General features: G+C 45.1%; 1 protein-coding gene across 2 annotated transcripts in view; it reads right to left on the reverse strand.

Annotated features, from left to right (window-relative positions):
* Positions 1–26,952, reverse strand: part of CERS5 (ceramide synthase 5) — a 196,612-nt gene extending 169,660 nt beyond the window's left edge. Inside the window, exon 1 of one of the 2 annotated variants that reach the window (XM_082248348.1) lies at positions 26,705–26,952. In XM_082248348.1, coding sequence (XP_082104474.1) covers positions 26,705–26,877 — 173 coding nt within the window. In that variant the 5' untranslated portion in view covers positions 26,878–26,952. The remainder of the gene's footprint in view (positions 1–26,704) is intronic. The other variant, XM_082248349.1, reaches the window with a different exon arrangement.
* Between the last annotated feature and the right edge of the window lie 340 nt (positions 26,953–27,292).

Genomic DNA, 27,292 nt, shown 5'->3' on the forward strand with positions numbered 1-27,292 from the left:
ACACCAGTGCTGATAACAAAACATGCTGATAAGAATACATGCTATGTTAAATGAGCGCACTGTAAAAAATCTAAGTATAATAATAGTGTCATGCATACATAAAAATAGCCAATGACAAATATATAATAGAGCTGTATGCACAGTGTGGGAACTGAATAAATAGCAAATGGGACCCCGACATACAGTGTTCAGTGCAATATCAGGAAAAACATATCCTTGTACACAGCCACCTTGAAAAATAAGCGTCAAGCAAATATATAGTTGATTTTGGGTAATAAGTAAAAATAAATATAAATAAATAGTGTCCATAAACTATTGGTTGGGTGATGTCAACTGTTGTGCTGTCCTCCTTCCCTTGGTGAGGTTCAGTGATACATGAAAAAGTCTGATCCTCCACCCTGTAAGAAGTGGCCACTTACCAGAAGCACTCAGGCCTCTGGGACCTAAAGTGCCTGTAGAGCTCCTTTGTCTTTACTGGGACCACCACCTCCTCCTGGGTTACTACTCAGGGAAACATCTATCCAATAGATGTCCTAGGTATTTGCTCAAGGGTACATCTATCCAATGGATCTCAGGAAAACACGGGGAAAATATCTCATGGTGTAGTAAGTTTTATTAATAAATGCAGAGAAAAAAGTAGCACACTCACGTTTAGAAGTGCCTCAAATGGAACTTGCTGCAGGCATGTATTCTTACAGATAAAACAGGAACAGGAACCGCTAAGCTGTGCTCAGCTTGCATTCCACGCTCCGAACAGCCGCAAACTGGAAGTGATGTAGTAGTACTGGACCCTCAATGCATTTCGCCCGCATATGGCGTCATCACTTCCTGATGGGGAGTGGAGCACGGATGGGAAGTGGTAAAAATAGCGCCCTCTACTGCAAGGGTATCTGTGCACATGACAAATGTTTTTGCTTCTTATTCAGGCTTGTCTGGTGTGCTTGCGTCTAATGTTGCCAGGTAATCGTTTTCAACAGAAAAACTAGATAATGAACCTGTCTTCGCTTATTTATGATGCTTATGTATCTTACTATTCTTCAATATAAAACAAAACACAGCACAGCTCAACTGCCTATTTTTACTGCCCTCTACTGCAAGGGTAAGCTGAGCCCAACCTACAAATGCTAAATTTCCACTTTCTAGCATATTGAGGCACTGGTGATATAACCCTGGTCCTGCTTCAGGAGGCAGACCCAGTGTTCCAGGGAGTAAAGGGGGATCGATTTATCTGCCCTTCGAAAAATATGGCCTTCATGATGAAGATGGAGAGGAGAAAAAAAAAAAAAGGCATGCACAGAAAAAAAGCCTGCAACTGTCTATAATAAAACTTTTGCCATTACAAAAATAAACACTGCTGACAGGTTGGATCACACAGCAACTCTATGAAAGGGGGGGGGTTGATCATTACTAAACATTTCTAAAAAGGTGACCACTAAGACCAACCAGGATTTAAAATCCCTGGACCACTTGCACCAGCAGCTCATCACCCACAGAAGTACAGTGGGAACATGTGAGTGGGGTGAGTAGGGTGTTCGTTCACCTTATTTTTTTTCTAAACACTTCAAAAGCCAAAATTAAAAAAAAAAAAAAAAAAAAAAAAAAAAAAAAATCTTGCCTGCTCTGTGCAACAATATTGCACAGAAATATGGCTTCTCTCTTCTTCTTGCAGTCCCTACTAGTGCTGTAGGCTTCCTTTGGGTGCCTCCTCTAGCAAGCTGGGCACTAAGGAGGCGCCTGTGTGCGTGCCCACACTGAGCCACACCCCTGCTACCTCTTCACAGGAGTAGGACCCGATGGTTCCACTGTGCTCTGTTTTTTCTATGAAATAAAAAAGTGAGGGGAACTATGGAGGAGCCAGAGACAGCTCTGGAGAGGCAACATGGGGCCAGGTAAGCGTTTTGGAACAGGGGTCGGAAAGTAACGGCATTTTTTACCTTGATGCAGAAAATGCATTAGGGTAAAAAAAGAACCTTACCCAGAGGAAATATGGGGCCCAATATTGCCTCTCGGAAAATGGCAATTAACCAGCCAAGATGCTGACTACTGGCTGGAATCATTACTACATCACTGCCTCTAAACAAATCTACAGACCAGAAGTTCATATAAAGGATGCCTGTCCTGGATTATTAATTCAAAGCAAGTCTGTATGGCAGCCAGGTAACTAGCATTTTCAGAACAAGACAACCGCAACAGCAGCATCTAGGTTTCTCTCAGCAAATAGTTTTCCTTTAGGCCCCATTTAAACCTAAGCATTATGGCAACATGTGTTTTCTTGGGCATGAACACTGGGCAGTTTGTAAAGTGCACTGAGGTGCAATTATTTTAGAACGGCACCCCCATAACAAAAGTGGAGAGCAACACACCTGTGCTGTCACAAACCGCAAGCATTGTGATGTGCTGAGTTACAAAAAAAAAAAAAAAAAAAAAGTTTTTTCCCTTTTAGTCTCCATTCACACTAGTACGACTTGTCAGGCGACTTGGTCAGCCTGACAAGTCACGCACCGTCGCCTCCCATAGTGTAGTACAGGACCGGTTCTAATAGAAGCGACACAAGTCGCTCCGACTTAGAAAAAGGGTCCTGTACTACTTCGGGGCGACCTGGAGCGACTTGCATAGACATTCATTTTATGAAGTCCGTACAAGTCGCGCTGCACGCGACTTCACAGGTCGCCCCGAAGTCGGATCCGACCTAGTGTGAACGGGGTCTTAGCTGCTGTATTGACTTTTCTTAACACAACACACATGCAATATTAACACAACATAACAGACCAGTCAGGTCTTAAGGACTCCCTCAACATTTTGGCTATGCATGGGGGAAGAGGAGAAGCTGACATGCTCCAGACAGTCCTGCCATTGTCTTATTACAGGGGAAATAGCAATGAAAATGGATGGACTGTTTTCTCAAATAGGAGGGCCATCCAAAAAGTGAATATGAACTGTAAGGAGGTGACCCTGACCATTTAGTGCCGAAGGAAAGTCTTTTTGTAAGGCTGCATTCACACACCCTATGCAGGTATCACCGCATTTAGGGCAGCACATTGAAACAAATGGATGTGAAAAAGTACACTTAGGCTACGTTCACATGTGGGCATAGTGGTCCGGAATCACTGCAAATCGTGGGACGCCTGTGCGATGCCCATGATTTGCAATGGCACCCCAAACGCTGTGCGATGCCGTGATTTCTGCCTGCCGAATCACAGTAACATTGCGCAAACAGAATCACGGGACGCATGACGCACAAAAGAAGCTCCTGTACCTCCATGCGTCCCTTGATTCTGTTTGCGCAATGTTACTGCGATTCGGCAGGCGGAAATCATGGCAACATCGCACAGCGTTTGGGGTGCCATTGCAAATCACGGGCATCGCACAGGCGTCCCGCGATTTGCAATGATTCCGGATCGCGGGCAGAATCGCTGTGATTCTGCCCGTGATCCGCTATGCCCACATTCGAACGTAGCCTAAAAAAGTACCTTAAAAAATACACTGCAACAAAAACACGATACTTTGTTACCATGCATTTTGGTACGCACATTAAGGCCCCTTTCACACAGGCGGACGGTTCAGATCTGTCTGTCAGTTTTTCAGGCGGATCTGAACGGATGCCCAATGCATCCCTATGGGGCATCGGATGTCAGCGGAGACATGTCCATTGACATCCGATCCAATCCTGTCCGTCAAATCCGGACGGATGGAAACCCTATTTTCCATCCGTCTGGCAGATCGGATGAGAACGGACAGGAACAGTCCATTCTCATCCAATTTCCCCATAGAGGAGAGCGGGGATTTGACAGCTCAGTCTCTGCACACAGAGCGGAACCGGAGCTGTCACCCCCCCGCTCCGCGGGGGATCGGCGGATTGATCCCCAGCTGAGAAGCACGGCTTCGTCAACGAAACAGAGCCGGGTGAAAGGGGCCTAACAAGATGCAGGAGGGGGTCATTAAGAATTAATGGCACCTTTACCCCTCTGCAAACGGGCTGCACGTTTTAGTGAATTGCGAGAAAGCGTGCAATTTTGCATTCATTCCCACAACAAAAACAAGTGAACCTAGTCTAAAGTGCCCTCCTGAATTCCTGATCTCCACCTTCCCAGCATGCCATCTCTGCTCATAGCTGGTGAGGAGACCCTCCCAGGCCTGGGATGTGATGTTAACCGCCACTAAAAACACCTCAGCTCGGGTTCTAGCGTTGGCTGTGACAGGGGCAAGAGCAGTAAGGGACTGCTGGCAAGCTGATAGCATCTGTAACATTGACCCGATTAGGTAAGGGACACAAAGAGGATACACACAGTCCCTTAAAAAAGTATTCATACCCCTTGAAATTTTCCACATTATGTTATAATCAAAAACGTAAATGTATTTTATTAGGATTTTATGTGATAGACCAACACAAAGTAACACATAATTTCAAGTGGAAGAAAAAAAAAAATGATAAATTGTTTTCACAATTTTTTTTTTTTTTACAAATAAATGTGTGGCGTGAATTTGTATTCAGCCCCCTTTACTCTGATATACCTAACTAAAATCTAGTGGAACCAATTGCCTTCAGAAGTCACCTAATTAGTAAAAAGAATCCACCTGTGTGTAATTTAATCTCAGTATAAATACAGCTGTTCAGTGAAGCCCTCAGAGGTTTGTTAGAGAACCTTAGTGAACAAACAGCATCATGAAGGCCAGGGAACACACCAAACAGGTCAGAGATAAAGTTGTGGAGAAGTTTAAAGCAGAGTTAGGTATATATAAAAAAAAAAAAAAATATCCCAAGCTTTTAACATCTCAGCACTGTTCAATCCATCATCTGAAAATGGAAAGAGTATGACACAACTGCAAACCTATCAAGACATGGCCGCCCACCTAAACTGACAGGCCGGGCAAGGAGAGCATTACTCAGAGAAGCAGCCAAGAGGCCCATGGTAACCCTGGAGGCGCTGCAGAGATCCACAACTCAGATAGGAGAATCTGTCCACAGGACAACTATTAGTCATGCGCTCCACAAATCTGACCTTTATGGAAGAGTGGCAAGAAGAAATCCATTGTTGAAAGAAAGCCATACGAAGTCCCATTTGAAAGAAGCCATGTGGAAGACACAGCTAGGTGCTCTAGTCAGATGAGACCAAAATTGAACTAAAAGAAAAACGTTATGTGTGGCAGAAAACTAACACTGCATATCATCCTGAACACACCATCCCCACCGTGAAACATGGTGGGGGCAGCATCATGTTGTGGGGAAGCTTTTCTTCAGCAGGGACAGGGAAGCTGGTCAGAGTTGATGGGAAGATGGATGGAGAAATACAGAGCAATCTTAAAAGAAAACCGGTTAGAGTCTGCAAAAGACTTGAGACTGGGGTGGAGGTTCACCTTCTAGCAGGACAACGACCCTAAACATACAGCCAGAGATACAATGAAATGGTTTTGATCGAAGTATATTCATGTGATAGAATGGCCCAGTCAAAATCCAGACCTAACCTGAACCCAATTGAGAATCTGTGGCAAGACTAAAATTAAAAAAAAAAAAAAAAAAAGTCCATATCCCAACAATGAGAATGACCAGCGGCGCAAAAAATAAACGAAACCTCGCGATAACAAGGTGTAAAAGGTGATATTCCCACTGTCCAAAAGCACATGTAGTTAAAGTCATTCAAAAAGTAATCAATGACCGTCTTGATATGATGCCGTCCACCACACCACGTCAGATGGTGCTCCCGCTCACTTTAGGAAATACACTTACCAGATAACGGCCAATACAGCACATATCCAGCTCATCAAATCAGGGGCTGTATATAGGTCTAATCCACCAGAATAATCAGCAGCTCATTAGTGTAAAATGAATACCAAGAGATGAAAGAAAATAGGAAAGACCATAGCATGATACCGTGATCACAAGTGTTTTATTGAATAAACCATACAAGTTAAACTCACACATCCATAATGGAGCAGCGGGCAGAGAGAGATCCCCAATGACTGGTGACAGATCGGAGAACAACCTGGAGGCAGCTTCCGTATCTCTGCTCGTCTCTCCGGGGTCCACAACGTCACTTCTGCTTGCAGACCCCGCTACAATGATTGAACACATCTAGGTAGCGGTGACAGTCAGGCAAATTGGCTGTTGTAATGACCCTCACTAGATAAAAAACATTGCCGTGCAGCCAATCACAGGACGGAGTCGTGATGACGAAATGCGTCGGGACGTGGCTGCACAGCAACTAAATTTTTTTTATCCATGTATAATTTCCAACCGGAAGTGACGTTGTGGACACCAGAGAGATGAGCAGAGATACGAAAGCCGACTCTAGGTTGTTCTCTGCTACCTCAATCTGTCACCAGTCATTGGGGATCTCTCTCAGCCCACTGCTCCATTATGGATGTGAGTTTAACTTGTATGATTTATTCAATAAAACACTTGGGATTACGGTATCATGCTATGGTCTTTCCTAGGGATGCACCGATCCTATATTCGGATCGGATATCGGCGCCGATATGGCCATTTTAGATGGATCGGTAACATTGACCGATCCACTGGCCGATCCGGTTTTTGCTTGGTAATGGCTCAGCCATCCCTTACTAGGTGCAGTAGTAGTATGGGATGGGAGCCGCTACTTCCTGTATAGGTCCGGCTCACAGGCGGAGTGATATCAGATGCACTCCGCCTGTGAATGGAGGAGCCGTACACATGAAGCAGTGGCTTTGCTCTGTACTGCAGCCGCTTCCTTTGTGTGTAGCTCCGGATCGGTTCCGGTATCGGGGCCCAAAAAAGTCAGATCGGTGCATCCCTAGTCTTTCCTATTTTCTTTGATCTATTGGCATTCATGGAACACTAATGAGCTGCTGATTATTCTGGTGGATTAGACCTATATACAGCCCCTGATTTGATGAGCTGGATATGTGCTGTATTTCCCGTTATCTGGTTAGTGTATTTCCTAAAGTGAGTGGGAGCACCATCTGACGTGGTGTGGTGGACGGCATCATATCAAGACTGTCATTGATTACTTTTTGAATGACTTTAAGTACATGTGCCTTTTGGACTGTGTGAATATCGCCTTTTAAATCTTGTTATCACGGGGTTTCGTTTATTTTGTGCGCTGCTGGTCATTTTTTAATTGTTGGGATATGGACTTTGTTTTTTATGTTGTTATTACTTTTAAATGTGGCTATCACTATTCCATTGTATGTTTTTATCCAATATTTTATTTTCCGTTGAGTAAAGGTTTAGTACTTCTGCTCTTGTTCGCAGAGGCGCAGTGGTAGGTTTCATCTTTAGGGAGCTTGTGGTAGATGTTCCTATTTTCTTTAAAGATTTAAAATTGCTGTTCACAGATTTATTTTATCATGTGCCACTTTGTGTTGGGCTATCAAATAAAATCCCCCCAAAAAAAATACACTTACGTTTTTAATTACAACATGACAAAATGTGGAAAATGTCAAGGGGTATGAATACTTTAAAGGCACTGTATCCGAAGCATAATGGCGAAATCTGTGTAGCACCCTCTGTTAGGTTGCCAGGATGTATATAGCTTAGTGCAGTGTGGTCTCCTGCTTAACAGGAGGTCGCTATGTAAAACATACACATACCCTTCAGGGAAGCTGCTATGTATGTATGTATGTATGTATATATATATTTTCGGTGGAGCACACAGGAAGTGATCTTTTCCTGGAGAGGAGAGTCCAGGTGAGGTGGGGATGTTGTGCTGCCATGTGGCCTCAAGTGGGATGCCGAGTGCAAAAATGCTAACCAGAGTGTTCTGAAGAGCTGACTAAAGAGATCTGTCTGGGATCACTGAAGGGTGCAGCTGGAAAATTGGAAGGCGGCTACCATTCGGTCCAGAGGTCTTGTAAGTACAGACTGTAAATATCTTGGGGCCTGGTTCTTTAACCACTTTACGACCATTCACTGTGTCTCTACTGCAGCACAGTGGCTCGTTATCGTCCAGCGACATAGTACTACGTCGCTGGACTCCTCCCCTTGTGGGCGGCGCTCACTTGCCGCCGGAGGCTCGCTCCCGCTGTATTCATTCACAGCGGGAGTCGGGCCAGGGGAAGAGCAGCGGCGATCGCCGCTGCTCTTCCCCCGATCGTCGGGGAATCGAGTTTGGAGATCCGCCCGCTTGTGTAAACAAAGCGGGCGGATCTCCTAAGTGACAGGCAGGGTCAGATTGCAGAGTTCAGCATAGCTGAACAGCGATCTGTCCCTGTGTCACTCAGTCACCCCCCCCCCCCCCCAACACGTTAGTAAGCACCAGGCATACATTAACCCCTCCCTCTCCAATAAAATTAACCCCGTCCCTGCCAGTGTCATTTTTACAGTAACAGTGCATATTTATAGCACTGATACTATAGAAATGTCACTGGTACCCCCAAAAGTGTCAAAAATGTCAGTCAAGGGTCCGATCTGTCCGCCGCAATGTCGCAGTCCCGCAAAAAAAAAAAAAAAAAACACACACCAAAAATAACAGAAATCTTTCCCTTAGTTAGTAAACCCAATAACTTTTGCGCAAACCAATCAAAATACGCTTATTGTGGTTTTTTTTACCAAAACATAGGTAGCAGAAAACAAATTGGCCAAAAATTAAAAAAAAAAAAATTTGATTTTTACATTTTCTTTGGGGGAATTTCATATAAAAAAATGTGAAAAATATTATTTTTTCAAAATTTACGCTCTTTTTTTTTGTTTATAGCGCAAAAACTAAAAATCGCACAGGTGATCAAATACCACCAAAAGAAAGTTCTGTTTGTGGGAAAAAAAGGACATACATTTTGTTTGGGTACAGCGTCGCACGACCGCGCAATTGTCAGTTAAAGTCTCACAGTGCCGAATCGCAAAAAGTGGCCTGGACGTAAGACAGCAAAATCCTCCGGTGGTAAAGTGGTTAACTACCCCTCAGTGCGAGGAAAGTCAGCTACTTGGTTCAGCAGAAAGGGGATACTGGCTAGTGTCCTGAAGAGCAACTGTCCATTATATCTGCAAAGGACTTGTTCAAGAGTGTACAGTGTATCATGCACTAATTTCAGTTTACTGAAAGAAGCTGTCCTTGTAATTAATTGAATTTGGAGTATCCCACTACATTCTCTTCCCTATCCAAGTTCTACAATAGAATATCAAAAACAACCAAAACCCCTAGGCTGATCATTGAAGAAATGAGCAGAAATGTGCATCTGGCTGTGGAAGAAAACACTGCGTACCTAGCTGCAAGTGTTAAAATTTGTAGAAGATTCGGGTAATACATCTCCTACAAGGGTAGGCAAACACCCGCATGAAAAACATATGTGTAAGTAAAGTAATAAGCCGAGGCATCACTACCATAGACATAGCGAAATAAATAAAAAAAACTTTATATTCAAGTTTATATGTGGCTTATTACAAACTTGGAACATTACATAGCTGTGCATGCTCCAATACAACTTTTACTTTTTTTAGTAGTTTATTATGAAGTGTGTCCAACACTTGTAGTACAGAACACACATCATTTGGTTCTAAAGTGTCTGAAGTGAGGCTGAAGAGCTCAACTGGCACAGAATTAACTAGAGATTGAAGGCCTTCGCTTATCAGCAATAGCACTGGCTGGAGTGGATGTAAGTGTTAGAAGACAAGAGATCTCTAGCAGCTACAGGATGAAATCTAAGACAGCGGATTGTAAACAAATCCCTCATAAAGATATCGCAGTGTAACTAAGCCATAATTAGGAATGGATGCGTTTTACCTAGGGACTAGAAAAAGTAAAGTACAGACAATCACACCTGTTTGTAAGAATTGTCAAAACAGAGAAAATAACACAAAACAATTAGGGAAAAAAATGACTCTCTATTACTCAATGTTCAAAAGCAGCACTTCGACCTCTGCCAATTCTCTCTCTCTGATAGCACAGAGCATCACACAAGGGGGAAGAAAATGACAGAGAGATTTCCCAGAGGCCAGGTCTCCATGGCTGACACTTACCCCATATGCCAGCTCTTTATCCTACAGGTAGCAGCAAAACCTGACATATGGCTCCTTCAGAAAACAACTGTGATGTCCAAGAATAGAGAGAACCATGGGCTCCCTTGCTAATAAAGAAACCAGATCATAATATAGAATTGCTACACAAGACCTTTGGAAAGCACAGCTTTCATTACAGCATTCAAAGCAAAACACCCCCCCACCGTTGCAGAGCAGGCACCCTCCAATACTATTTTTAGTACTCCAGTCCTCCCTTCCCTAAAGCTCCTCAAACATCATGTGCAAATATCTAGTCAGTATACACATTGTACATGTAGATGGGAACGATGCATACAACATTGCTTGAACACGGCATTTAGTCACTCTGGCCCCAACCACTCCATTCTTTGGACAAGGGGGGTGGGGTCTTGGGGGGTGGGGTCTGGGTGATGGTTATTTAGGCTTGAACGCCATGGCAAAGCACTGGCTTAATTAACATTAATTGATTGCAAAGAAACATTTTATCATTTAAATATAACAAACGTTATACCTTCCTGCTCTGTACAATGGTTTTGCCTGAATCTTCTTCTTCTGAGGAACCCCACTCCTGGCTCCACCCACTGAGTGCCCCCATAGTAAGCTGCTTGTTACAGGGGCACTCGTGTATGCTCGCTCCAGAGTCGGCTCGGTGTGTCCATAGAGTGCGGTTCAGTCCCAACCCCTGTTCTCTCCTCACTGGCTGAGATTGACAGCAGTGGCAGTCAATGGCTCCTGCTGCTGTCTGTGAGCCAATGAGGAGGGCGAGAGCTACTCCTCTCATGCACACCACTGGATCGAGACTGGGCTCAGGTGAGTATAAGGAGGGGATGGGGGACTGACATCACAGACCCAGTCCAGACCTTGAAAAGATCCCGACCATATGGTCAGGATCTGCCCAGAAGCCTAGACTGACAGCTGGCTCAGGCTCTCAGCGAGTTGCCAGTCCTGCCACCTCCACAGCCCTGCGCTCCAGTGAGCACCAGAGAGGCAAAGCAGGGGAGACAGTGATTGACAGTCACCAGCTCTCTGCAGGCTGAGGACCAAGAGCTGAGGGTTCAGTTGTGTTTGATTGCTCAGCTCTCGGTCTTGGCTTGGAGGCAGCAGGGTACAGCTGTAGCCATCTAGGGGAGTATGGGGGGGGGGGGGGGAGAAACCCCTTTTGCCTTTACAACCCAGAGAGCTAGGATTTTCTAAAATGTTGATTTTTGTCCCTAGCAACCATGTCAACTCTAGAAGTTCTCAGATAACCAGAATGTACACAAGGAGCAGCAACTTAGCTCAGGTGCCCCCATAGCAAGCTGCTTGCTGTGGGGGCACTCAACAGGCAGGAGGGGCCAGGAGCAGGATGGAGGGACCTGAAAAGAGAAGGATCTGGGCAAAACCAACTGCACAGAGGAGGTAAATAAATATAACATTTTTTTTTTTTTTTAAAAACGAGACTTTACAATCACTTTAACATTCTAAGTGCACACGTAAATGGACAGCAGGCATGCGATACAGAACAGACTTCCTATTCAGAAATAAAAAATTAAACAAGCCAATCAGATTTCATCTTTCATGGACGTGACAAGATAAAGGGCTCATTTAGCAGTGTTACACTGTATTGCCCAATGCAGTCCTTATGCAAGGAAAAGGCAAACAGCTTTATTTCCTATGGTTTTAGAAAATTGTGCACAGCGCTATAGACACTACAGTACATAGTAAAAGCACAGAAGGGGGGGGGGGGATTGATTAAAAAAAAAAATAAAAAAAAACACAAGCGTGCCAGCCTATGCTTATTATTGATCCAATAATGCATGCACTGGAGATGTGAGTAAGTCCCATGCAATCTGAATGATGTATAGTGGTTACTGTACTTTATCTCTGCACATTGCATATAGCAGCGCTTCTCTATCTTTTACCGGTCAAGAAACCCTTTCAAATTACACACAATTTCGAGGCACCCCATTCTAAAATGTAAAAAAACAAAACAATTTTACACATTTAGGATACCAAACATTAGAGGCGATTTATGGAGGTGAGGTATGCCAGCATTTCTTCTTCCTCATTTTCTCTCCCCCTCAGAGCTAAAGGTGACCCCCCCAGTGCTGACAGAGAGGGACTGGGTGGTCAAACAAAGATGCTGTGCAGGTGCCCGATGTCGTCCTTATCAACCAATGACGTCAGTGGTTGTTAGGACACTGGCGGCTGGCATGCACAGCACCCAAGGAAGTAATGCTGCACAATAATAACTCTGGCTTTGAGTAATGAAAGAAAAAAAATGGATCCACCCGATGGCTTGTACACAATTTTTGACCAATTTGGGGTAATTTTTAGGCATTTTGCCAAGGCACCCCTGAAGAACCCAGACGGCACCCTGGCTGTAGAAGGCTGGCATATAGTACTAAAATAACCAGGAAAGGGAACCTGCTGCATTTTTGACCTACCAAAACCAATGACTCTAAAAAGATAGACATTGTACAACCATTTAATAGCACAGCGACAGCCAGTGTGCTGGTAGTTAACCACTTGCCGACCAGTCACGTTGACTGTACTGCGGCAAAGTGGCTCGATTCCATCCAGCGACGTAGACCTACGTCGCTGGACTCCTCCCCTTGTGGGCGCGCGAGCTCCCGCTGTTTTCATTCACAGTGGGAGTTGGGCCAGGGGAGGAGTCTGGAGATCCGCCCGCTTGTGTAAACAAAGCGGGCGGATCTCCTAAGTGACAAACAGTGAGGCTACATTCACACCTGAGCGTAGAGTTTGTGCAATTTACAGGCGTTTTTAGATTGAATAGAAACCAATGGAAAACGCCTGTAATCTACCCAAAAAGAAGCTCATGTACTTTTTTGAGAGTTGGGCGTTTTGCTCACAGCGTCAAAATGCTCAGATGTGAACAGGGGCCATTGAAATGAATAGGATTTGTCTTGTTGGGCGTTTTGAGAGCTGATCCTAGAGCAGAAAAACTCCCCAAAAACGCCCCAAAACGCCCCAAAACGCCTACATGTGAACGGAGCCTAACAGATTGCAGGGTTCAGCATAGCTGAACCTGCGATCTGTCCCTGTGTCACTCAGTCACCTCCCCCCACACATGTCAGTAAGCACCAGGCATACATTAACCCCCCCCCTCTCCAATAAAATTAACCCCTTCCCTGCCAGTGTCATTTTTACAGTAACAGTGCCTATTTATAGCACTGATTACTGTAGTAATGTCACTGGTAACCCCAAAAGTGTCAAAAATATCAGTCAAGGGTCCGATCTGTCCGCTGCAATGTTGCTGTCCAGCAAAAAAATTAATTAAAATAAAAAAAAAAAAAAACGCAGATCGCCGCCATTACTCCAAAAAAAACACCAAAAAATGACAGAAATCTTTCCCTTAGTTAGTAAACGCAATAACTTTTGCGCAAATCAATCAAAATACGCTTATTGTGATTTTTTTTTAAACCAAACATAGGTAGCAGAAAACAAATTGGCCAAAAATTTAAAAAAATGTTAAATTTTGCATTTTTTTGGGGGGGAATTTCATATAAAAAAAAAAAAATGTGAAAAATATTGCCATTTTTTCAAAATTGTCGCTCTTTTTTTGTTTATAGCGCAAAAAGTAAAAATCGCACAGGTGATCAAACACCACCAAAGGAAAGCTCTATTTGTGGGAAAAAAAGGACGTAAATTTAGTTTGGGTACGGCGTCGCACGACCGTGCAATTGTCAGTTAAAGTCGCACAGTGCCGAATCGCAAAAAGTGGCCCAGACGTAAGACAGCAAAATCCTCCGGTGGTAAAGTGGTTAAAGGAGACATTTCAGCACCGAGGCCCCAACCTCCTTTAACAGAACAGATAAGATTACATATTCGATAACAAAAAACTTACATAACTGCACTGACTAGTACATTTTTCACAAGCTGAGATTTCTTTACTTGTAGAAATACCGTAACTCAGGAAAAGCACTTTCTAAAAGCAAATTCTATATTACACTAAAACTTTTACCAGACTTCGAACCTTTTATATTCTGCATGGGACTACAATTTACAATGCTCCAATCTTTGACTTTCAAATAACATTATTTGCACAGAATAAAGAACAGAATGCTGACAAAGTCAAATGTCTAATATTACAATAATAAAAAAAAAAATTAAAAAAAAAAAAAAACACACACACACACACACACACACACACAGTGCCTTTAGAAATTATTAAGAAGAGTTCCAGATATAACTTTATTATACATAGTTCCATTGATCCAGCTTGGATCAATGGAACTATAACCTGGCTGATGCCACTGGAAGCTGGTAATCACTGTAAACACAACTCCTCCAGTGATCTCCACTTGCTTTGGAGTCCAATGATGAAGGGCAGACCTGCTGCATTGTGAACACAGGAGGTCAGATGCTCGGCACCATTCAAAAAATGCTTTGCAGAATGATTTCCAGCATCGGTCATGTATAGTATTCAAGCTGGATTAAAGTAACTGTAAAAATATGCCACGCCCAGGATTCTTCTTAGGAAAACAATAAATAAGCTGGCGCTCTGGGTAGATACAGAGGGGTCGGTATGACCAGTGTATGTTGGGCCACGCACTGATACCTGCAATAAATAAAATGACAGCAGTGCGTCTATGTGCAAGACATACCATAAAGGATATGAAAGTCCATCATAGAACAAACAGTCTATAACAAAGGGCTTGCTCCATAATACAGGGAAGTTCGGCTCTGTGGAAAGGATGAAAAGAAAACAAACAGAGCGAGTCAAGACACTTGAAAAAAGAGCGCGCATGCCCGCTGAGAGCTTGGCGCATGCTCTGAAAAGCGTTGTGTTCCCCATCTGGTCCCGGTGACATCACGCGGCGGGACGCTGCGTTCCAGTGTGACACGCGGAAGCGAGCTGATCCCGGAAGACCACAGCCGGCGTTGTCTGTCTTCCATTAACCAGATTCTATCCCTTCATTCCCGGACACTGGACTGTATCGCCATCTCCCGGCACCAGCTTTGAGCCCAATACCATGAACCCCATGCGAGTTTATCATTTCTGTGTGCTCCTTGGATTAAACACACTGCACTTAGAGGCACCCCATTTGTTTTGTTTTCTTTTCAGGATTCTTCTTAACCACTTTACCACCGGAGGATTTTGTTGTCTTACGTCTGGGCCACTTTTTGCGATTCGGCACTGTGCGACTAACTGATAATTGCGCGGTCGTGCGATGCTGTACCCAAACAAAATGTACGTCCTTTTTTTCCCCCACAAACAGAGCTTTCTTTTGGTGGTATTTGATCACCTGTGCGATTTTTACTTTTTGTGCTATAAACAAAAAAAGAGCGTACATTTTGAAAAAAATAACAATATTAAAAATATAAAAATCAAAATTTTTTTTACATTTTTGGCCAATTTGTTTTCTGCTACCTATGTTTGGTAAAAAAAAAAAAAAAAAAAAAGAAAATCACAATAAGCGTATTTTGATTGGTTTGCGCAAAAGTTATTGCGTTTACTAACTAAGGGAAAGACTTCTGTCATTTTTGGTGTTTTTTTTTTTTTTTAACGCGTAATGGCGGCGATCTGCGATTTTTTTGCGGGACTGCGACATTGCGGCGGACAGATCGGACCCTTGACTGACATTTTTGACACTTTTGGGGGTACCAGTGACATTTCTACAGTAATCAGTGCTATACATATGCACTGTTGCTGTAAAAATTACACTAGCAGGGAAGGGGTTAATTTTTATTGGAGAGGGAGGGGTTAATGTATGCCTGGTGCTTACTAACGTGTGTGGGGGGAGGTGACTGAGTGACACAGGGACAGATCGCATGTTCAGCTATGCTGAACCCTGCAATCTGTCACTGTTTGTCACTTAGGAGATCCGCCCGCTTTGTTTACACAAGTGGGCGGATCTCCAGACTCGATTCCCTGACGATCGGGGAAGAGCGGCGGCGATTGCCGCTGCTCCTCCCCTGGCCCGACTCCCGCTGTGACTGAAAACAGCGGGAGCGAGCCTCCGGCGGCGCCGCCCACAAGGAGAGGAGTCCAGCGATGTAGGTTCTACGTCGCTGGACGGAATGGAGCCACTTTGCCGCAGTACAGTCCCAGTGACTGGTTGGCAAGTGGTTAAGCGGAGATTCCATTTTTGGGCGAAACTCCGCTTTATCTGACTCCCCTGTGCCCACTCCTGAGAGATCACGCCGTGACACGATCACTCGGAAATTTGACCCCCCTCCCCCCCATTTACAAAGCACAGCGCGCACACGCAGTGGGAATCTTACAATCAATGGCGGCGGCAGCACCCAAGAGCCGAGGGAAACAAACATCGGCTGGGGTGCTGACATCGCTGGATTCCAGGACAGCTAAGTGTCCTAATAATAAAAGTCAACAGCTACAGTATGTGTAGATGCTGACTTAATTTTTTGCTGGAGTTGGGGGGGGTGAACTCCGTTTTAAGTGCCCAGGGTTCCACCCATATTAATGAACTACACTGCATTATGACAAAGACAACCTTTTCTCCATGGTCCTTACAATATGCCACAGAACACAACCTTTGCTCATCTGATGTCATACAAACAATATACTACAGATACAAATGCCCATGACTAGTGCAGAAATTAGAGATGAGATCCCTCCATACTAGAAGGTACAGTGAGTAAATAGAACTTATAGCTTACAAACACAATATCTTCAACCCTAGCACCTTTCTTTGTAGAATATTTCTAAACACTATTGGCATATATAAAGGTTAAAGGGATTGTAAAAGTCTCAAAGTTTTTCCCCTAATGCATTCTACGCATTAAGGTAAAAAATGTTTGCTGTCTTGCCCCCCCCCCCCCCCCCCACCACCATTTGTTCCAGTGCCGCGTACGAGCCCAGCGGCTCCAGCCACTGGCTCTCATCTAATTGGACAGATTGATAGCAGCAGGAGCCATTGGCTCCCGCTGAGGTCAATCAAATGCAGTGACGCGGGGGGGGGCCTTGGGTACTAGGGCTGCACGATATTGGGGGAAAAAAAATAAAGAAATCACATTGCGATATTTTTTCCCCAACGATATATATTGCGATATTTATACCCGCCTCTTCCTGGTGTACATGGTACAGTCGCCTCCCCCTCCCCGTAGTTGGTACCTTCTTGGCAGCCTCGGCCCACGTGCGCTCCCTCCGCCTCTTCTGTTTGTCCCTCATGATCGGGCTGTGAAGTCGGTTCTCCCGGAGGGAGGGGGAATCTCTCTGGCTGGGGGCAGACGGAAACGCGGGAAGTGGGGGTAACGCTGGGAGTTGTAGTCCTCTCAACCAGGCAGCTCCTTCGCACCGGAAGCACACTCCCAGTCCCCACAATACACTTCCGCCCCACAGCACAGCGAACCAATCACGTCGTGAGTAGCGGCACAGCGAACCAATCAGGTGTGCAAGCACACGTGATTGGTTCCCTGTGCCGCTGCTCACCGCTCAGTCAGGAGAGCTGCAGGACGGACTTAACATGTGGGACGGATGTCGGGCTGTATTCTTCTACCTTCACTGTGAGTCCCCAATATCACATGATCCGGCGATGTGACTATCGCCCACGCCCGCAGCACGATATTCGATGTTACATCAAATATCGTTCAGCCCTATTGGGGACACAGCAGCAGGACTTATGAACGCACTCGCATAAGTGCCCCATAAGCCTTTTTTTGGCATTTATTGCTTACAAGTTAAAAATCTGTATTTTTTGCTAGAAAATTACTTAGAAACCCCAAACATTTTATATTTATATTTTTTTTTTATTTTTTTTTTAGCAGAGACCCTAGAGCAGTGGTCCTCAACTCCTGTCCTCGGGACCCACTAACAGGCCAGATTTTAAGTATTACCTTGGGGAGATGCAGACTAGAGTACTGCAATCACTGAGCAGCAAATGATATCACCTGTGATGTATTTCAGTTATCTTGTAAATCTGGCCTGTTAGTGGGTCCTGAGGACAGGAATCTAGAACCACAGCCGTAGAGAATAAAATGGCGATCGTTGCAATATTTTATGTCATATGGTATTTGCACAGCAGTCTTTCAAATGCAATTTTTTGGGAAGAAATACACTTTCACTAATTAAAAAAATGTTTTTTTCATATAATGTGAAAGATGGTATTATGCTGAGTAAATAGATACCCAACATTTAATGCTTTAAAATTGTGCACACTCGTGGAATGGCGACAAACTTCGGTACTTAACCACTTAAGCCCAGGAGGATTTGGCTGCTCAAAGATCCTATTTTGCGATTCGGCACTGCGTGACTAACGGACAATGGCGCAGTCATGCGACGCCGTACCCAAATGACATTGACATCCTTTTTTCCCCACAAATAGAGCTTTCTTTTGGTGGTATTTGATCACCTCTGCAATTTTTACTTTTTGCACTATAAACAAAAAAATGCGACAATTTTGAAAAAACAACAATATTTTTCAAATTATTTTTATATGAAATTCTCAAAAAAAAAAAAAAATCAAAATTTACCATTTTAGGCCAATTTGTTTTCTGCTACATATTTTTGTTAAAAAAAAAAAAATAATCAGAATAAGCGTATTTTGATTGGGTTGCGCAAAAGTTATTGCGTTTACCAACTACGGGAAAGATTTCTGTCATTTTTATTGTTTTTTTTTTTTTTTTTAAATAGTAATGGTGGCGATCTGCGATTTTTTTTGCGGACAGCGTCATTGTGGCGGACAGATCGGACCCTTCATTGACATTTTTGACACTTTTGGGAGTACCAGAGACATTACTACAGTAATCAGTGCTATACATATGCACTGTTACTGTAAAAATTACACTGGCAGGAAAGGGGTTAACTGTATTGGTGATCAAGGGGTTAAATGTGTCCCTAGGGGTGTGATTCTAACTGTCAAGGGGCCTGGCTTGTTAGATCATCACAGAGACATACGATCCTACATAGCAGGATCGCACAGCCTCTGTGATGATCTAAGGGAGAATGACAGACAGCTGTGTTTACATCAGCCATCTGCTTTTCTCCCTCTCCTGAGTGAGATCGCGAGTGGCCGGCGGACATCAGAGCCGCCGGTCACACGCGCGGGGATGTTAGTGAACCAGCGGGGGCGGGAGTGCGCTCGCCCCCAACAGGCTCGGGGGCGAGTGACGTACCGGTACCTCACTTTGCCCAGGAGGGGCTGACCGCCACAGTATATAGTCGTGCGGCGGTCGGCAAGTGGTTAAAAATCTCCATAGGCAAGACTTTAAAAAACGTTATCAGTTATTTGTTTGGAGTTACAGAGAAGGTCTAGTGCTAGAATTATTGCTCTCACTCCAACGATCACGGCGATACCTCACATGTGTGGTTCGAAACCGTTTACATATGCGGGCGCGGTCGAAAAGAGCCCAAATCCCTCCTTTGCACTTGCTTTGCAGCATTCAAAAGATCAAGTTTTTAAAATCTGGTGCCTTTAAGGCTCCAATACCCAGTCATGACATTGCGGAAGGCGGGGGGGGGGGGGGGTGACATCCCCTCGCGCTTCTTGTAATGATAATGTAACAGCAGAGTGGCTGCTTAGCTGCATTGGTTGTCATTACAAGAAAGCTCACCTCTAGCTGCAGGCATCACCCGGTATAACCCCTTCAAGCCGAGGACGCATATTTGGGTTCCGTCGGCACAAAGGGATTAAAGTGGAACTAAAAAAAAAAAAAAAAATAAAAAAAAAATAAAAATCTTTCACAAGCAGGCAGGCATTTTATCACAGAAGAGACATATGGGAAAAAAATAAATAACCTACCTGCCTACTTTCAGCTTTCTGCGGCATGTAAACTGAGCTGTTCATGTGCAGTTCACATTACAATGCAGGCATCATCCCTGTGTGCCAGGATGATTGCCTGCTGCATATGTCATCCCTCACCTGCCAATTAATATGACCAAAGACCAACACCAGGAAGGAACCAGGGAGAAGACTCCGGCACAGACGGGGTACCCCCTGCGCTCACACAGAGGCGTGGCAAAAAAAAAAGCACACAATACACATTTCACACAGACCCGGGCGAGTATAAAAACTTGACGGATGAAGGGGCCCTGCGTGGCTCTGAAACGTTGTTGTAGGTTTATCATCTGGCCACGAAAATAAAGCTTTGGACCCTTTTAAGGAATCCTTGGTGTGCAAGTGACATTTTCTTCAAAACGATCATCCACGGTTTCCAGCCTATGGTCATTACAGTGTCAGCATTACTGAACAGCCAGTTTCTTGAATGTGAATGTGTGTGTGTGGGGAATATTGCGCTTGGACTTATAGGTGCAGGATCTGTGCAGGATCTGGGGCTGTCATCCTGACCTTGGTTTCACTATTTAATAAGCCACCGTGATGGAAAAGGGAAGCAGGTTGAGCATTCAAACTCTTGCAGACTTTACCAGCCAGCAACAGGATATTATCCCCGGAATTTCAACCTTTAACCCCTTTGTGACCGCACTATAGCGGAGTGGCGGTCCCAGCATGGCCGCACTTTGCCAGGAGGCTGTCATATGACGTCCTCCCGTACTTGCGCTGCCCCCTGCGGTGGGCATCGGGTAAGTGTAGCTGATCACGGCAAATTCACACAGGGGACATCTGCACTGAAAATCTGGGCACTGAATATCGGTGTCCTGATGATCAGTGCAGCCCCAACAGTGCCAGTCAGTGCTGCCCCACCAGCGAAGGAGAAAAATTATTTACAAAATGTAAAACTAAGAAAAGCTTTTTTCTCCAAAAATTTTCGGTCTTTTTTTTTTTTTTTTTTATTTGTTTAGCAAAAAAAAAAAAAAAAAACACAAATAGTGGTGATTACATACCACCAAAAGAAAGCTCTGTCTAAAAAAAAAGAAAAATAATAATTTGTTTGGGTACAGTACGACTGTACAACAGTGTTGAAAACTGAAAATTGGCCAGGGCAGAAAGGGGGTGAAAATGCCTAGCAGGCAGAGAAAAGTGACAGGATTTTTGGAAAAGGCATCCCCAGCCCCCCCCAATATACACCTTACAGTCACTCCCCCACAGCTCCTTGCTCTTCCAAGGTTGTCCTGGGGCCAATCTTTGCAATAATAAAGAGAAAACACTGCCTGAAGATTTGCAAAATCCTAACCTTCCAGGCGTCTGGGGTTTCTGGTCCCTCACTGCCCCCCACGTTTTTATTTTCTGTCCTCTACCACACAGCTGTATTCTGTAGTGACCTAGGGACTGGCAAGAGGAAGCAGAGAGCAGCAGGAATCAAACACTCCCAAATTGTGGAATCCTGCAGGAATTTTCAGCTTGCGGTAACTTCTACTGCTACAGAGAATGAGGAACTTCACCCACCGCATGTTACTGTTATTCCCTTTTTACCTTTCTTCATGGTGGTATACTCAAAACATGTCCAGCATTATCCTGCTGTAATCTGCCACCACTGCATGCACTCCAGGAGGATTCAGGGCAATGCACACAAACTGTATGCTGCGCTGTATGCAGAGACCTCCTGATTGGCTAAGGTGGAGATTGTGAAGTCATGCATTGGCCACTCCACCTTGGCCAATCATTAGAAGACTTGTACTCATTCATAAAAATGACAAGGCTACCCATTCATAAAAATGACAAGGCTGCTTATGAATGGTGGAAAAGTACTCCGCACAATTTCATTTTGTCCTGGGAGCAAATGGGAAGTTATCCTTCCACTGCTGGAACACAGCGCTGTACAGTATACTGGATGTAGCTGATGCTATATACCATTTATACAACGCTGACAGGAAATGTATTAATTAGTAGAGGAAATGGGCCACCATTAAGTAGATAAAGTGGTTGTAAAGTCGAAGGTTTTTTATCCTAATGCATTCTAAGCATTAAGATAAAAGCCTTCTGTGTGCAGCAGCCCCCCTCAGCCTCCCTAGCATTTACCGGAGCACCATCTCCATCCAGCGATGTTGCAGGAGGACTCTCCCTCCTCATTGGCTGAGACGGCACGCAGCACCACTGGCTCCCGCTGTCAAATTCAGGGGAGAGGGGGAGACTGGGCAAAGGCTCTGTGTCTGAATGGACCCAGGGAGCTGCGGCTCGGGTGCCCCCATAGTAAGCTGCTTGCTGTGGGGGAACTCGTCAGGAGGGAGGGGCCAGGAGACCCGAAGAGGGATCTGAGAAGGAGGATCTGGGCTGCTCTGTACAAAACCAACTGCACAAAGCAGGTAAGTAGAACGTTTGTTATTTTTGACAAAAAAAAAAAAAAAAAAACACGAGACTTTAAAATCCCTTTAAAATAAAAGTAAACCAGGAGTTAGGCTTTAAATAATTTCACATGGGCGGTGCACCTGACGGACTCCATTTTGCTCAGCGGGGATCGATCTGCTGATCCTCGCTGAGCAGGCGGACGACAGCTCAATCTCCGCTTACTTTGCAGAGACGGAGCTGTCAGATCCCCGCTCTCCTCTATGGGAGATCGGATGAAAATAGACCGCCTGTCCCTTTTCATCCGATCCTTCAGACGGATGGAAAATTGGGTTTACATCCGTCCGGATTTCACGGACAGGATCAGATCGGATAGACATCTGCTACTCCATAGGGGTGCATGGAGCATCCGAACAGGTTTGCGGAAAAACTGACAGACGGACTGGATCAGAAAGCCTGTGTGAAAGGGGCCCATGAATGGAGCAGAACACTCTGCTCCCACAACTTGTCCTTATCAATGGAGAAAGACTGGGGAGTGCACAGGGACAGCTCCAGCACCAGATTATGTCTGATAAAATTACAGCAACCCAAAGAGGTTTTCTCACCTTCACAATTGCTGTTCACTATGAGCAATACCCCCTCCTCTCCTTAATATGGGCAACACCCCCACACACACACCTCATATTCTGGCCCCTACTATTAGTATAGAAATGACAAAGGATATCAATGTGCTGACCCTGTACAGATCAGGAACTGGGGGAAAAAAAAAAATATTTCTAGTTTATATATCTACTGCCATTTATTGGCAGCCTCACATACATAGGATTGTCACCGCAACATTTCATTCATTGGTCAGCCCTGGTGGGATTCCTATATTTGTTTTTTGCTTGCAGATACACACTAAAAACTGGCGTTGTGTCTTGTCTAATAAATAGCACAGCGCTCTGATCAGTACTATGAAATCTAGACAATTCATGAAATCAAGACAATGGGCACTGCACAACTAGCTCAGCTCTGAAAGTGGGCGACACATGAACCTCCCTCCCCCAGGATGAAAACTGTAAGAAGTCAAAACTTGACAAGGAAAAAAAGGTAAAGAGTAAGCACCTGTTTACTAACACACAACGACAACACTCAATGGGCATAAAAACACAATATTTCAGACTGCATAGATTGAACGAACCGATAACAGAGCATCCTCCATGCTGCTCTGAACACAATCACTGTAAGTAAAGTAGATGGTATTCAGACCCGTACACACAATCAGAAAATCGCTTTCAAAGCGATCGTACGTTAATCTGATAGTACACAGGTTTCAAAAGCCGCTCAGGCAGTAATCTGAAATTATCTGATGGGACAAGCATGAAAACGTTTCTCCTACAATACCAGATCATATCATTTTTTGATGAATCAGTACAGTTTTCATCTGTAAACACAATACAAATACAACACATCACTTTTAGAATTTTTATTCTGTCATAGGAAAATTTTCCTAACTATAATAACCGCTTCGTTTTCTAAATGGAGACTAGCATGCAAATAAAAAAATCATTAACGATCATTCGTCTGATAATCTCATCACGTGTACCAGGCTTAAGATACATCCCTGTCATTCAGGGGTGTAGATAATTATACTCAGCACACTATGAAATAGACTTTACATAACAATGACTGAAGAAGGTTTGACTGATAAAGATGACAGTAAAGCAGCAAAACAGAGAGCAATCCATCTCACAATTAGTGTCACATGAGGGCACACAGTGAGATCACTGAACACAATAATCAGCGTATAATATTAGTGTCACAGGGAAGGGACTATGTGGCAGGAGATAGGACAACAATACACCAGTTGTAGATTTGTAACCAGGGTCACAGAGTTGGAAAGGAAAATGGAACCCCAAATGGGACTTTAATGGCAGACTAAAAGAGTAATGGGGTAGCAAAACAAAATGTAGTAAAAGGTATATAGAGTTGTATAGAAGGAGAATCTTACGATTCGGGGTCACAGAAGTCATACAGAGAGAAGTATATACATGGTGACAGGCAGAAGACACAGGGGATCAGTGCAAGTTATTATCAGGGAGTCTAGTGTATATATAGGGCGATCGGTGAGTCTAGGGGAGATCAGTATGAATTATAATCAGTGTATATATAGGGCGATCGGTGAGTCTAGGGGAGATCAGTATGAATTATAATCAGTGTATATATAGGGCGATCAGTGAGTCTAGGGGAGATCAGTATGAATTATAATCAGTATATATAGGGCGATCGGTGAGTCTAGGGGAGATCAGTGTGAATTATAATCAGTGTATATATAGGGCGATCGGTGAGTCTAGGGGAGATCAGTGTGAATTATAATCAGTGTATATATAGGGCGATCGGTGAGTCTAGGGGAGATCAGTGTGAATTATAATCAGTGTATATAGGGCGATCGGTGAGTCTAGGGGAGATCAGTGTGAATTATAATCAGTGTATATATAGGGCGATCGGTGAGTCTAGGGGAGATCAGTGTGAATTATAATCAGTGTATATATAGGGCGATCGGTGAGTCTAGGGGAGATCAGTATGAATTATAATCAGTATATATAGGGCGATCGGTGAGTCTAGGGGAGATCAGTGTGAATTATAATCAGTGTATATATAGGGCGATCGGTGAGTCTAGGGGAGATCAGTGTGAATTATAATCAGTGTATATATAGGGCGATCGGTGAGTCTAGGGGAGATCAGTGTGAATTATAATCAGTGTATATAGGGCGATCGGTGAGTCTAGGGGAGATCAGTGTGAATTATAATCAGTGTATATATAGGGCGATCAGTGAGTCTAGGGGAGATCAGTGTGAATTATAATCAGTGTATATAGGGCGATCGGTGAGTCTAGGGGAGATCAGTGTGAATTATAATCAGTGTATATATAGGGCGATCGGTGAGTCTAGGGGAGATCAGTGTGAATTATAATCAGTGTATATATAGGGCGATCGGTGAGTCTAGGGGAGATCAGTGTGAATTATAATCAGTGTATATATAGGGCGATCAGTGAGTCTAGGGGAGATCAGTGTGAATTATAATCAGTGTATATAGGGCGATCGGTGAGTCTAGGGGAGATCAGTGTGAATTATAATCAGTGTATATAGGGCGATCAGTGAGTCTAGGGGAGATCAGTGTGAATTATAATCAGTGTATATTATAAGCAGTGTGATTATTGTGATGAGTGTATACAGGGGGTTTACCGAGTAAAGGACAATCAATCAGTGTAAATGATGATTGAATTTTAATATATATATATATATATATATATATATATATATATATTATAAAACAGTATATATAAGGCTATTAGTGAATGTAGGGGCGATGGGTGTACACAGGGTGATCAGCATAGAATATGAGTGTACAGGGTGATCGGTGTATATCATAGGGTGAGTACAGCCCATTGTATTAGGGTTGGGCACCCCAAAGCTTTCTCTGCAGCCTCAGCTACACTGGGCAGTGAATGAATGGGAAGGGCTCTGTGCTGAGCGGCTTCCTATTCATTCACAAACTGAAGCATCATAAACACAGTTTACTCTGCTTCAGCTATGAATGGACACAGTGAGGGAGTGTTGTTCATTCAGAAAAGGAAGGGGCCAGCAATTTACATATTGACTACATCAGCCCTTTCCTCCGCTCTCTATTCTGAAACAGCAGCCGGGGGAGCGGAGGGGAGGCAGTGGCACTGGGGGGGGGGGGGGGGTGCCAACATGGAGAGGAAGCCCGGGCAGTTGGCACCCCCCCCCCATGGTGTATATAGTGTGAGGGAGGAGAGTGATCTGAGTAGACTGGTATACAATACAGGAGGAGATGATCAGTATGGAGGACATACAGATAGAGGAGGTGATTGGAGTCACAGAGGATGGGGTCACCACATGACTTCCAGTGTCACCCCCACCACCAGTGTCACCCCCGCCACCAGTGTCACCCCCGCCACCACCAGTGTCACCCCCGCCACCACCACACCCACCAGTGTCACCCCCACCACCACCAGTGTCACCCCCACCACCACCAGTGTCACCCCCACCACCACCAGTGTCACCCCCCGCCACCACCACACCCACCAGTGTCACCCCCACCACCACACCCACCAGTGTCACCCCCACCACCACACCCACCAGTGTCACCCCCACCACCACAATGTCACCCCACCTACCACACTCCGGTGTCACCCCACCACCACACCCCCACAATGTCACCACACCCCCCACCGCTGTCACCCCCGTCACCACCACACCCACCGGTGTCACCCCCGCCACCACAATGTCATCCCATCCCCACTGGCGTCACCCCACCCACCAGTGTCACCCCTGCCACCACACCCCAACCACTGTCACCGGTATCACCCCCACAATGTTACCCCCACCCATCACATCCCTGCCAGTGTCACCCCCACCCATCACATCCCCACGATGTAACCCCACCACCACACCCCACTGTTGTCACCACACCATGTCTTCCAGTGTCATCCTATTACCACACCACCCTCCCCCAGTGTCATCCCACCGGAGGGTTTCATCCCCCCATCACCACACCCGTTGGTATCACCCCACTACCAAAACGACCCCTTGGTGTCACCCCACTATCATGACTTCCGGTGGTGGTGTCACCCCACTTTTACACCATGTCCCCCCCTGTGTCCCCTCACCTCTCGAACAGCAGCCTGAGGGCGAAGATGCCGAGCGCCGTGGGTAGGGCGTAGAGGAGGTGCCCGGCCCGGGGGTACTGCTCCCCGCTCTCAGTGTCCGCCAGGTCCGCCCAGGTGACATTCTGTGGCAGCCAGAAGCGCTCATTCCAGAACCAGGCCGAGAGGGCAGACATCTTCCCGCCGCAGCCGGAGCGCCGACACTGACGATAACCACACCCCCTCCACTCTCATCCCTGACACGGAAGTTGGGCGGGGCCGGAGCGGTACTGGTCCCGCCCTCCTAGAGTCCGCCCCCGGAATGTCTCCCCCTCCGCCATCTAACTACACAGCCCCCCCCGTATAGCAACTGCGCATGTGCCAGTGTAGCATGAAGCTGTGTATGGAGGTAGGACAATCTGACGGGGTAGGGCGCTCTGATAGAACACCATGAAAGCGTCTCTCCTGTAGCAACTGCGCATGCGCCAGATTCAGGAAATCAAGCGGAGCTGCAGATCTCTATGGTACACCGGGACAGCCGAGCGGGTTAACTCTTTACATGCCGCTGAGCTGCAGCCGAAGAGATGCCCGGTACACATCTAGGGTTGACAC

Source organism: Pelophylax lessonae (genome assembly GCF_965119305.1).
Source record: "Pelophylax lessonae genome assembly, chromosome: 2".
In the NCBI taxonomy this organism is placed as follows: Eukaryota; Metazoa; Chordata; class Amphibia; order Anura; family Ranidae; genus Pelophylax; species Pelophylax lessonae.